General features: G+C 36.4%; 2 protein-coding genes and 1 long non-coding RNA gene across 4 annotated transcripts; all 3 read right to left on the bottom strand.

The window, feature by feature from the left end:
• Positions 1–2,209: 2,209 nt before the first annotated feature.
• On the bottom strand, positions 2,210–4,943 carry LOC107564100 (uncharacterized). Its single transcript, XR_001606187.1, has 2 exons — positions 4,784–4,943; positions 2,210–3,075 (listed from the first exon to the last, which is right to left on the bottom strand). It is a non-coding gene; the product is annotated as an uncharacterized lncRNA (long non-coding RNA).
• Positions 4,944–6,855: 1,912 nt separating this feature from the next.
• On the bottom strand, positions 6,856–9,867 carry LOC107564098 (non-histone chromosomal protein HMG-17-like). Of its 2 annotated transcripts, none has more exons than XM_016249094.1 (6): positions 9,653–9,867; positions 8,507–8,542; positions 8,069–8,098; positions 7,928–7,978; positions 7,704–7,766; positions 6,856–7,528 (listed from the first exon to the last, which is right to left on the bottom strand). In XM_016249094.1, the coding sequence occupies exons 1-6, from the start codon at positions 9,665–9,667 to the stop codon at positions 7,493–7,495; spliced, it is 231 nt and encodes a 76-aa protein (XP_016104580.1). In that variant the 5' UTR covers positions 9,668–9,867; the 3' UTR covers positions 6,856–7,492. The 2 variants fall into 2 exon arrangements, with proteins under 2 accessions (XP_016104580.1, XP_016104579.1); XM_016249093.1 differs by lacking the exon at positions 9,653–9,867 and adding an exon at positions 9,136–9,538.
• A 641-nt stretch (positions 9,868–10,508) lies between these two features.
• Positions 10,509–13,078, bottom strand: LOC107564097 (dehydrodolichyl diphosphate syntase complex subunit DHDDS-like). Its single transcript, XM_016249092.1, has 6 exons — positions 13,021–13,078; positions 12,124–12,197; positions 12,009–12,034; positions 11,703–11,793; positions 10,801–10,943; positions 10,509–10,714 (listed from the first exon to the last, which is right to left on the bottom strand). Exons 2-6 carry the CDS (start codon positions 12,184–12,186, stop codon positions 10,594–10,596), a joined length of 444 nt encoding a protein of 147 aa, XP_016104578.1. The 5' UTR covers positions 12,187–12,197; positions 13,021–13,078; the 3' UTR covers positions 10,509–10,593.
• Between the last annotated feature and the right edge of the window lie 540 nt (positions 13,079–13,618).

Consider the following 13,618-nt stretch of genomic DNA (forward strand, 5'->3'; position numbering starts at 1 on the left):
GTCTCATTCGTTAATACAAAACTTTCATATATGCTACAATATCAGTCACACATTATTCGAAAGTGTTCCTTCCACATTTACATCCATGAACCACCATCAAACCAAACAGAAAAGACCACATATTAAGGTCTATTTCTTTATTAATCCCTTCTCTGTTTTTATAAAGCAACCATGTGCAATACTCTTTCGCCAACGTGATCCCCTCGCTTTGTTTCTGCAGCTTGCAACTGCAACAACACCATGATGCATCACCGGACAGCCAATGGGACGAGCGTGTTGCGGTTCATGTCCTAAACTAGCATGTTAAAACGGTCCCAGCAGTATTTTTTGAGCAAATTTGCCCAGTGATCAGACAGCAGAGCGGGAAAGGGAGGAGCTAAAGGTGATAGGAGGAATAACACGTGTCACGCAATGTAGCCTCGGCCTGTCACAGGACATCACATCTGCCCCGAGCATCCATGCGAACGCTTATGAACACATACAGACTGCAATGCCACATTAACTGCTTAACAATGGGCAAATCATGGAGGTTGAAGGAAACAAAGACAATACAGACTTGTTTGGTGGCAGCTAAAATGCATTTCACCATTGGGTTTTAACCAAAATAAAGCAGGCAAGTTGAAGTGTATAAACTCTGCTCCACCAAACAGAAATGTAAAATGTAAACAGAGTCAAAGTTGTAGTGTCAGACCGGTCTGCATGTTCAAACAGAGCAATAAACTATTTTAGCTGAAATAAAACAAAAGTATTTTAGCATAAAACAATTGCACGCTTCAGGACCCAACGCTCAGTCTTTGACTTTCAAAAAGGCAACCAACAGCATCTTCCAGAACTAATCAGCAGTAGCCAGCACGCAAGCAAGCAAACTGCATGACATTTCCAACTTCCTCACGGCCTTCACACGCTCAACAGACTCAAGATTTGAGTTTCTGAAACAATTCTGAGTTTAAGGAAGACTATAATAAGGTTTTGATTCACAGAACATCAAGTTGTAAGTAATCTCACTTCAGTTATCAGGTGCACAAACACGTTGCACTGCTGCTAAGTCTGTCTGATAAAAAGGATAGCTCACAATGATAATATGCAGGATATTAGTGGAATGAAAGGCCAGAAACATACTTTTTGCAAGTACACAAATGCTTGGCTAACACATTATTAGCACACCATGCTAATTTTTGCATTACTGTGGTAATAACGAAACTCAACACTCATGTGGTGAAAGATTTTTTCTTCTTTTTAACGGTGTCATTAAACCACCACATTAAACCGTGTGCTGTGCTGAAAACCCCGTCAAAAAAAGATCATAGGCCTCATTGATCTGAGCTTATGCACCTCAGTTTGAGTGAAAACAATTCATTACGTGTGTAAAATTGTCAATTTTCACTCAAAAACTGAGGTGCATGAGCTCAGATCATTGAGGTCTACGAGTAATCGGTAAAAAAAAAAAACGGTGCTAATTGAAATAAAGCAAATCAATAAAAATAGCATAAGAAATTGATATGCATTTTTTGTAGGACGGTTATTTTTGACTGGGAAGCACCACAAGCAGAACAAGATGGCAGAAGAAGAAAAATCCCCCAAAATAATTTTTTGAGTTGTTTTGGGAAGTCAGTAAATTTTAGTCCAGTGCAATAAAATTACCTCAAATTTTCAGGAAAAAGAAAAACTTCTCCAGGTTAAAATGGCCAGAATGCAACATGAGGGTTACTTGAACTTATTTAGCAACTTTCTCTTTAAAAAGAAATGTTAACGCCCCCCATAGCACCCTTTTGGAAATGCTGAGAATGCAACACAATACAAATTGCACTCAAACACAATTTAAAGCACAAAGACATACCAAAAAATGCTTGATAGCTTGAAGCATCCGCGAGTAAATTTCTGGCCTAAATTGCTTAGCATATCAGGGGAGCGACACAGCAGACACGCCTCAAGTTACTTGGTGTGCAAATGTTTAATTGAGGTCTATTGAATTTGGTAAGTGGGTCAAACATAAAGCCAGCTGCAGCACACTGGTAGACAAATATTGCGTGCAGATAGAGGAAGCTGTTGCCTGAGGCTGTGCCCACTTCCTGTTCAACAGCACGCTTCTGCCGACAGGAAAACCTTTCATATGGTTTCGTGTAAACTCGACTCAGCAGGAATGAGTTGGCCAAATTTCATAACGTTCTTCTAAACCTTCTTGAGTCACGACTTGCTTTCCATTACTTGATCGTGTTCAAAATATTCACAGCTTTATTTGATCGTTGTGTCTTAAAAATATAACATACAGTACATTCATCTTAATCACATTATCATAAAAAAGCATTAGAAAGAACATTACAGATTGGTTTCAATAAAACTCATGCAATTGCACACAAAGTCAGCATTAACATCTAAAGTGTTGGAGACCAATGAGAAGATATTTTCTTAAGTTCTAATGAAAAGAACAAGTCACTTTAACATAAGGTCCTGTGTAGTACATTTCCTAAAGTGTCTAACACCAAGTGTAGTATTGTAGAGCAGCACCTCCACTATAAGTCCCCAAGCCTCTGATGTTCTTCAATAGCATCTTTTGGGGGAAAATCTGAGCATTTCACTCTTGTGCATTGGACCTGCTTTCAATAGTTGCTTGGTACATCTCAAACACAGAGGTCCTTTCCTTTTTAAAACACATTATGGCTCAGAGTGGACCTCCAGATGCAATGTGAAGCTCAGGTTTTGAATCTACAGCAGAACTGACTGACTCTCTGATGCATGCATCAAGTCAACTATTAAAACTCAGGCCACAACCCCTTCCAGATCCATTGAGAGCTAAACTAAAGCAAGAGAACCCCTAAGCAGAAGTCCCGAGAGGTGCGATCCCTAGAGGTTATAGAAAGGTAGAGTCTGAATCTTCGACATCTGAACATCTTTATGGACGCCGTCAATCCGGAGCGCATTCGTACATCTTCACGGGGCGGGTTCGCGACGAACCTTCTCGGTCATTTGTTTGGCACTGTAATACGACAGGCTGAGGCCCATGATGGCCAGCATCATGGCGATCTGGTTGACGGCGCGGTCGTGCGTTGGGGCCTGAACCTCACCTGCTACCTGCCTCTGCAAAAATAATGGAAAAAATTATTGATAACAAGGCCAACCCTCTTGCACATGCACCGACATTTTGCACACTCATCGGACTTCCTCATGAGGACCAATGTTCTGCTCAGTCATGTGGGTTGAATGAAATCATTAAATATTTACTGCCAATAAAGTCACGTTCAGACAGCAGGAGAGGAACAGTTTCTATTCAAAAGCATACAAAAAAACAAAAAGGGAGTCAATTCCAACATTTTTTTTTTTAAATCAGAACCAGATTATGACAGCATTTGTTATGATAAGTGAATAAAACAGTTAAACGAGTGACGCCACACACAGGTTTAAGCCAGTATCAGGAAAGTGACATTAAGACAGTTTAACAAGTCACTCTGCAATTAAAGCAAGTAGGTTTAGACGGGTCTAAGAATAGTAAAATGATTAAGATTAAAAAGATTAAAGTATACAATCATTAAGCAGGGCTTAACAATAAGGATGCCTGATGGGTTTTTTTGGGACCGGTTCACAAAAATGTACACATTTTTACGCAGTGCAAACGTAAGGTTCAGATTTCTGTGAAAAATTGTTGTAGAATTGGAAATTAAGCAAAAGGTTATTCAACTGACTAACATCAATTATTTTTTTCAAACTGCAAGAATGATTTGCAATGTTCTTGGGTGATATTTAACGAAGACGTAAGCTATACAACAAACAGTGATCAGCAGTCTGATACTGATCAAATATGCAGTATTTTGAGCTGTTGTGACGCTATGAAAAAATGTAGCATAATGCGGCAAAAAAAAATGGCTATGAAATGATTTTCACTCATAATTTGCTAGTAAATTTCACAATTAGTTACAAAGAAATGGCAAGTAACACATTGAATTAAATGTGAAATTTTGAGGACTGAAACATACTCAAATAGGCCTAATCAGTTTATTTACAACTTTTACAGTGTAGTGCTGCTACCTCCCAATATTAGTCCATGTACTAAATCTGCGATTCAAGAGAGATGATTTTGGATGTTTTAAATGTTAAAACTTTAAAAACAAATGTCAGTCAGAGCAAATTAAACAAGACACTTGCTTGTTTACAACCATTCCCCCCTGCTGCTTTCATGCTATTTTTATATTCCAAGTCGTGAGAATTACATCCAGCTCATGAGGAATGAATCTAAAGTGGTATTTCCCATGTGTACACAGCCTTCATTCAGCCCTTCACAGTCATTGTTCGTATAATTAGAGTTCAGTCGCTTTTAGCCAGGAGGAATGCAGTGGGCAGCTGAGATCTGGCTTTGGGTAAAAGCCAGACCGGCACCAGTCTGATCTTTCCAATGGACAGATTTACACATCCCAAACTAACATTACTTTCTCCTAGCAAAAGCCATTATGCAAGTGTCACATATGCATGCATTTTAAAGGATCATATCATGCTTTATCATTTTATTTTGATACCGAATAGGTGTCGTTGACGTGTAAATGTGAGCGGTCACATTAATGTTGAGTCTCTGATGTCTGAACAAGCCATTTTCGCAGGTTATTTTGAACAAATGGCGTTTTCCACTTGGAAGGAAGTTGAGTTTGGAAAGCTACAGTATGTTTTCATAGCACAACAAAGTCTTTTATCGCAAAAGACTGAGGAAATTTTGGTTCCTCATGATATGAGCCATTTAAATAAACGATCTGAAAACGTACACATTTACAGACTGAACCAAGTTTGAACAAATACACACCTGCAGGAGACGGAAGTATCCAGGAGTCAGTCTGCCGAGCCTGATGATCATCGCTGCTGTCTTTGTGCACGACGAGGCTGAAACGAACCTCCCAGGGGTTGTGTAATGTCAAAGAGTGAACCTGTAGACCAGAGAGGAAGAGTCGATTAAATAACCATCCAGAATGCAGATTATTGTGAAAAAAATTTGTGCACCAACGAACAACTTCATTCTGTCATTCTGACTTAAAATTGTGCGTTCCATGAATGATACAACTTCAAACCTTGAAACGGCCTTCGCAAGGTTCAAAAGCAGGGTTAAAAGAAAACACAATAAGAGTTTGTTTTGCCATGAACCAAATATGGCTGATGCATGTAGTTACAAAGTTACTTATAGTTAGTAGAATGTCTAAAGTGGACTATTGAAATAAAGTGTAACCAACAATGCATGTAAAACTTAAGAGCCATAGTTTCTCACAATTAAAAATAAGATTGAAAACAAACACTTTTCGTGATTTCAGTCAGAGGAAGTAGGAAATACCAAAGCCTGTGTAGGGGGGCCTTCAAATACTGACAATGGGGGACCTTGCCGTTACAAAGTTGAGAATCATTGACCTGATTCAGAGTTGCCGTAATTGTTTTTTTTAGTTTGTTTTTTTCCTTGGAGCATGGTTTGGTGAAGGGAACAAATGTTTATTTTCAGTGAGAAAAACTTAATTTCTCATAGTTTCTAGTGTAAATTTTCATTGTTGATGGGATTAAAGATGAGGAAAGCATTGCAAAACAATAGCAATAATCTGACAGACATCAAATCTTGACCATAAAGACTATTTAAACAGCCACATGGAACATCAATTACCATTACTTCACTTTAGATTAGCCTTTAAAAATTATCAAACTTTCAGAGCCATCCTTCAACATTTTCCCAGTTTGTTTTGCAGGTGATTTTAAATCCAGTTCATAAGTGCTCAGTTAAAATGATCTGAATCCCTGAGGCCGGTCTTGTTGACACTTGCCATAAAAATCCAGCCATACCAACCCCTAACTAAAGCAAAAAGAGAAAAAACACCTGTAAAAAAACATTAGAACCTATAAAATGTGTGGTAAAACAATGCTCTTTTAACTCTTATATAGAACAAGATCTTTTAACTTTTGATCTTGATTACTGAAAGTACAAGGGTGAATCTCATCCAAAATGTTTCATCCCAAAACCAAAGAGAAAAAAATAAGAAATCATATTTTAGCGCCAATGAGATATTTTGCACCCAGATATTTTCATGTGTATTATGAAAGTATTAAGAAAATCATCATTGAAAATACCATGAATAATATTACATATACATATATATATGTTAATGCAAAAAAAAGAAGAAAGAAGGTATTCATGAATGCTAAAATAGGGCTCATTAGAAGACTTTGTAAACACTTCTTTTCAATGAGCGTCCTCAGCTCAAGGAATCTGTAGGCCTTTCTAGTAATGCACTGCTGAGGAGGCCTTCCCACTCTCATAGAAAGTATCAACACAAAGGATATAAAACAAGTTTTCGACCATCTGTGTTTGACGAATCAAGGTGTTGCGGAGCTTGAAATAAATGTTTATTTCATCCTATACTGCTGCTGAACATCCACGCGGCCAAATCCAAAGAGCCACCTGCTGGACAGTGAGTGAATTACAGTTTGAATCGCGCTCGCTCAACTTTTACACGGCAGCGACATCTAGCGAGAAACAAATGTAACTACAACAACCTACATTTTTAAACAGGCTTCCAGAAAACATGTATTTTTATTTACTATTAAGGTAATTGCTATTGAAGAGCAATTTATTGCAATTGGCTTATATTAGAGAGCACCTGTAAATTGCTGAGATGACATGTTAAAATATATTCTAAAAGGAGAATTTTATTTTTTTAATTATACTAGTAAAAAAACGTATAGCCTGAATGAACTGTAAGTCACTTTGGATGACTTAAGCGTTTGCTAAATGCATAAATTATTATATTCTTAAAATATAGTGAATATATTACAAAATAATCAATACATATAAACAATCTATACCTATAAATATATATACACACACACACACAAAGATGATATATTTTTTTCTGGACAGTTTATTATTTTTTTATTCAAAACCATTTAAAACAAAGCATTTTAAGAGTCACTGAATATCCTTCTACGGTTGCAGAACATAACTTAATAAACAAGACAAGCTCAGAACACACAGCTCTAAAGAAATCGAAGGTTCACATTGTACATTTATTCAACATTGTTGCCTTATTTACCTTTTTTTTCTCTTCTAGTGACAATTTCATTGTAACTTCCTTTAAAAAACTAAAAATGAAAACACAGTATTTGTACGTTTAAATGCTAACAACATGGTGAAACCCCTTCCGCAAACATTTCACAAACACTCTTAAGCTGCCTTTTGAGAATGTTTGGTGATTAAAATCCAAAGATAAACCAAGAAAGACAGATAAAGCAAAAAAAACAAAGCTCAGGACAATATTCTTGCGTTTTGCCAACAGATTTTGGCAAGATATAGACGGCTTGATTAAAAAAAATGGGATACAAATGGATATGAATGAAATATAGTAACTCCTGTCAAATCAATCGGTACATAAAAAGCAAGTCAACTATAAATGTTATTCTTAATATAAAACTTGGTAAAAAATAGTTATTTCAAACTGTACAGTCACCAAGTACATAGAAGGATCAGACACTCGTTAGCTTCTCATTTGGCATCGCCAGCAGCGTCAACCTTCTGTGCCTAGAGGAAAGTGATGAAGAAAGAAAAAATAAAGTCAGTTCCGAAGTGATTTGGTTGAGCAATTACCAAACTTTACACGCTTCACTAATTAGTTGCTTTGCTAGAGCAGATATAGTGAACGAAAAGCAGATGTATGCCTTTATTTATAACTCTTTTAAGCACTTTTCAGACCGACCTGGTCTGCCTTGGCGTCTCCGTTTTCAGCAGGGTTGCTGCCCTTCTTCCCCTTGGCTGCCTTCTGTGTAACCAATGACAATAAATATGATTGCAGAAATAATAACAGACACCAACCTTAGCGGTTTGATGGTTAACAAGTGGGCAAGGCCTTCTGCCATCAGTGGAACAATATTCAGCGGCTCAACGGTTATGTAATACTATTGCAAAGCTGTACATCCTTACCTTGGGGGCGGCTTTTTTGGCCTTTGGTTCTGGTTTAGGAGGAGCTGGTTTCTGTAAATCAATTCAGAGATGAATTAGACTAAGAAACTTTAGCATTAATAATTATTTATTTATTAAATAGATCCTAAAGATGATACTTACAGCAGACAACCTTGCGGAGCGTCTTGTTGGCTGCAAAAAAACATAATACTGAATTAATACCAATCAATGTAATCAAATAATCAAGACTGAGTAACCAATATAACATTTATATTATTATATTTCACTGAAGAAAAAAGAAAAAGAAAAAGTTAATTGGCTATTATAGTGAATATGGCCATTGTAAATTAATGTAAGCATAAAAAAAGGTCAGGTTATTATTCATCAAGCACAAGCAGGGTACATTTAGAATAAAATAAGAAAATCACGTAAAATGTTATGTCAATTTAACTTATTAAGAAGTGATTTACACAGAAATATGTTCTGCTTTAGCTTCATAAGGCTTGCAGTCTGATACAAGCAAAAAATACTATATAAGACAATAAAATATATAAATACAGTAATATAAATATTAAAAAATATATACATAAATGGACAAACCTCCTCCTTGCCTTTGGCGGCCTTCTCACCATCAATCTGTAAAAAAACAAAGTAAAACACGAAAACGTTTTAGAAACCGATTTTTTTTTATATATATATATATATATAGAAAACAAACAAAAATAACACATTGGTCGAAAAATAAATAAATAAAATGGAACGTTCGCGGTAACAGTTGCGCGCGTTTACGTCACAGACGATAAGCCGCAGGTTTTCATAACGGATGACTTTGTTTCTGCACTGTCTTCCCGCGCATATTCAAATTCAAATCCCGGCTGTCAGTGCGCGCGGGCAAAGACGGCTTCCTTTTGTTTGCCAGCATCACTACGCGCCTTTTAAACGACCGAGGGGCGAATCTCCTTTTGTTTTCCCTCACGAAACCACTGTAAATCGCACAAAAGCACGTTTGAACGGTGAAATAAGATGGGGGGGAAATAACATTTAACGCAGATAACTAGGAAAGCACGGTCTTTGGAAGACACAGGTGCTGTAAAGATGGCAGCCTGATGTTTAGAGTAGGCGTAATGCACATCAACAATGACAGGAGCAGCTTAAGCGACGCGATAAAACAATACAGCACAGATTATAGTTAGTACAATGACCGAAAATACACACGCGTGCAATCTTACATCAAGCCAAATGAATAACTGCGAGCTCTTTTTCATGTGAACTCCCAACACAATCACTCATCTGCAGTGTTGAAATGATAACGTCTTATTAAATGTGAAAGCTCGTGTTTATATTAGCAACGGTTAAAGCGCAGGAGTTGAACAAGCTTCGTAAAACACGCAAGTTCCCTCCTTTTACATCATCTAGCGGTCAGGCGGGTCTTACAGGATGTTACGGATTTGTTTTGATCGAATTATCGAAATATTAACGCACCTTTACACTATTTGTCGATTTTAAATGTTTATTTTCGGTTAAAAGTCGTTATTTCCCCTCAGGTTTTCGCCAGCGCGCGGTAAGATTGAGAGTCCGCCTGACAGTGAATGTGTAAAAATCGACTGTCCGCCATTAAAAAACAACCACACGATCACTGAGGCGATAACGGCAACTAAAACATGTAAAAAAAATACAAGCACATATGTACAAAAAACTAAATTGGTGATTTTTTCAGAAATATAAAAAACCGCAGTGCATCCTTACCTTTCTTTTGGGCATCTTGACTGCAGAAAACCGCCGAAAAAATGCCAAAAAATCTAAATCTTTCTGTAAATATTGTTCTCCTGAGCAACGACACCCTGCACGCCTCACAGCGTCTCGCGTAAAATACAATAACGGCTGTATGTGTTTTATTAAGTTTTTATATTGAAATTTAAGATAGAAACCGGTTAAAACCAGATTTTGCACATTCCGTGCAGCGATTGGCTGCGAGAGTGGTCACGTGTCGCTGGGCGTCGCTTATCTCTTAAAGCAACAATGACCGAATTCCCCGCTCGGGTTTCAGAGCTCAGACGGAAGCTGAAGCTGCTGCTGGTCTCGGCGCCTCTGCTGGCCACAGTGGAATCACACCGGCAATTTAACACAAATAATAAAAAACTATTACAATACAGACAAAAACGTGGTAGACATCGGTTAAGACACACATACGCATTATTTACATAATTGTACAGGTTTTGAACTTTCTATTCATCAAAGAATCACCGTACAACTGTTTTCACAACTGATAATAATCAGAAATGTTTCTTGAGCAGCAAATCAGCATATTAGAATGATTTCTGAAGATCATGTGACACTGAAGACTGGAGTAATGATGCTGAAAATACAGCTGCGCATCACAGAAATAAATTACATTTTACAATATATCAAAATCTAAAATATATATTTTAAATTGTAATAATATATCCCATTTTTTACAGTTTTTACTGTATTTTTGATCAAATAAATGCAGCCTTGGTGAGCAGAAGATACTTATTTCAAAAACATTAAAAAAAAAAATCTTACAGATCTTAAACTTTTGACCAGAGAATAGAGTGCAAAGTGTACTTGCTTATTGAATAGGGCTAGGCAATATTGCGCAAAATTCTATTAATTTTGAATTTCTATACAATAGAAGGTCAAACTAATAAAATAGCATCATGCAGCGCTTACTTGTTGTGTGCTTTAGTTGCCACTACAGATTTGGCAATAAGCTGCTGCAGATCTGCAGGCAGAAGAGTCAGATCTCCCAGCACACGAATACACACACCATGCTTCTCCAGATTCTCCCTAGAAATTAGGACAAATTCACATATAGATTGTATAGATATTTAGCCATCAAATAGGTGAACAGATCTTGTGCAGGAGCGACTTACTGCTCTGTCAGCAGGCGGCTGAACTTCTGTCTGGCCAGCTCCATCAGACCATCCACCTCCTCTTTGGAGCGCTTGAAGTTCTCAATGCTGAATGCATATACAGTCACCTCGTGAATGCCCAGGTTTAAGCACCAGCGGAGCGTCTATGTGAGTTTAAACATTGCATATTAAGAGATTGAGCATAAATATACATTGCTCAAATATTTTTTTTGGAGAAAAGATTACTAGTTTTATTCAGCAAGGATGCATTAATTTGATCAATTTGTCAGTCCAGACATTTATAATGTTACAAAAGATTTCTATTTCAAATAAATGCTGTTCTTTTGAACTTTCTTTTCATCAAAGAATCCTGAAAAATATCATGGTTTCCATAAAACAATGAAGACGCCACAGAACTGTTTTTTGTTGTTGATTGATAATCAGAAATGTTTCTCGAGCAGCAAATCAGCATATTAGAATGATTTCTGAAGATCATGTGACACTGAAGACTGGAGCAATGATGCTGAAAATTCAGCTGCGCATCACAGAAATAAATTACATTTTTTTAATTGCAATCATTTTTCACAATATTACTGTTTTTACTGTATTTTTGATCAAATAAATGCAGCCTTGGTGAGCAGAAGAGACTACTTTCAAAAACATTAAAAACATTTTACAGACCCCAAACTTTTGAATAGTAATGCAATAAAATGTAAAAACCAGTGAGAAAGCACAAATTACTGAAATAAAATTAACATTTATTTTACACAATATTTATTAAAATATTTGAAAAAAAAATGTATCCATTGATATAACTGACAGAAAAGGGAACACTTAACACTTCTGTTAATCGGTCAAGCAGTCAAATTGGCAAAATATTGGTCAATTAATCCATCTCAGACTGTTATTATCTGCATACTCACCTCTGCCAGCTTCTCAAAACCCTGCGAGTGGCCCTCCTGCCTCTCCACATGTGCCTTTTGGGCGAAACGCCTGTTACCATCCATGATGAAGGCCACATGTTTGGGCATAGGCCCTGCCTGAGACATAAAAAGAGTTTAAGAAAGTCATCAGGGTGTTAGGTCATTGTTTCAGTTCAATGTACAGTACAGATCCTCCAAAAAAGCACCTTTAGGATGTTGGCAGTGAGCCTTTCTAAAAAAGAGAGCTGCCTCTCTCGAATCCACGACATGACTGGACCGAAACGCCTGTTACCATCCATGATGAAGGCCACATGTTTGGGCATAGGCCCTGCCTGAGACATAAAAAGAGTTTAAGAAAGTCATCAGGGTGTTAGGTCATTGTTTCAGTTCAATGTACAGTACAGATCCTCCGAAAAAGCACCTTTAGGATGTTGGCAGTGAGCCTTTCTAAAAAAGAGAGCTGCCTCTCTCGAATCCACGACATGACTGGATTTTCTGTGAAGAAGAAAAAACAGTTACTGTTATGAAATGCATAGTAATGGAAATGTGAGAAATGGTTCAAACACATCTTGTACATGAGCATTTGAACCATAAAGAGGCACTTACTTTAATCAATTATTTATTCATTGCAATTTTTGCCTTTGTAGTAATCTAACTATATCTTCAACTATTTATATCATTGAATAGAATTAAATGGGATTGAATATAATTGCATTAATGATTAAACGATGCTGATGTCTATGGAGCAGGGTGGTAGACAGCTAATTAAATACGCATATAACAAAATTAAATAAAAGCAGAATTGCTGGATCTAAATGAACACATACAAATATATATACATATTTCCTCCAAATTTAAATGACCCAGGTAAAATGTAAGTCTATTGCAATAGAAGTTGTTAACAAAATTTATAATGACAGTTTACCAAAAAAAATTGTCCTTATGAGATTAATTATGTATTCAAATATTAAAATGTCCTACTTCTCAATCTCTTTTGACAACACGAATAGGATCATATATTGTAGGCAATTCACAGCCGTTTTTTTCTAATTAAACCTAAAAACACAGACTACTGTAACCACATCAGTAAATAAGCATATTAAATCACATCAGTAAATAATGCATCTGATTATTTTAATAAACACATATATTAATGAGCGCGCATACTATCCTGAATATCACGATATAACGATGTTAAAATAGAATGTCACTGTAATCACATGCATTAAAAGGAGGCTTTCATTCCAACAAATCCAAATCAGGTTGATTTAAAGCGTTAATACGCTGTTCTTTAAGAAATCATAAAGCTCCAACTCACTGCCTTCCTCTGACAGGAAATGACGACACAGAAACGCGACAGCAGATGGCAAAATAAAGGTTTTTCGACCAATGCAAAACCTCCCTGAAATGTAAACCATGTTTAAACTACTAATATCCTCCTGAGAACCAGAAATAAAAAGCTTTGTGAATTTAGTATTTTTTCATGTCATTACATTGTTTAGAGCATAAGAGAGAAATGGTCGCAGGACTGAAAAGACATGATTTTTTTGGTGATTTTTTAAAATCACCAATCAGTTTTTAGGTTTCAGGATTTTTTATACCTAACTTTAAGGATGGTTCTCAACTATGTTATAAAATATATAACAAAATGATCTGCTATACCATTTTGCTTCATGCAATATGTGTGTAAAAATTCCATAAACTGGTTTTCCCATTAAGCACAATGTTATCTATACACTGTATCTAATTTGCATATTAAAGTGCTGTTGGGACAGCATGTTGAAAAAAGAAGTGTAATAATGGGAGTAGTAATTGGACAGATTTTCATAATAATATCTAATATTTCATAAGAATATTAATATAATTTGTGTTCCTGTTCAATATTCTTTTGTCTCCCAAAATGTATAATAAACATG

This window comes from Sinocyclocheilus grahami, unplaced genomic scaffold (genome assembly GCF_001515645.1).
Source record: "Sinocyclocheilus grahami isolate Dianchi unplaced genomic scaffold, SAMN03320097.WGS_v1.1 scaffold910.1, whole genome shotgun sequence".
In the NCBI taxonomy this organism is placed as follows: domain Eukaryota; kingdom Metazoa; phylum Chordata; class Actinopteri; order Cypriniformes; family Cyprinidae; genus Sinocyclocheilus; species Sinocyclocheilus grahami.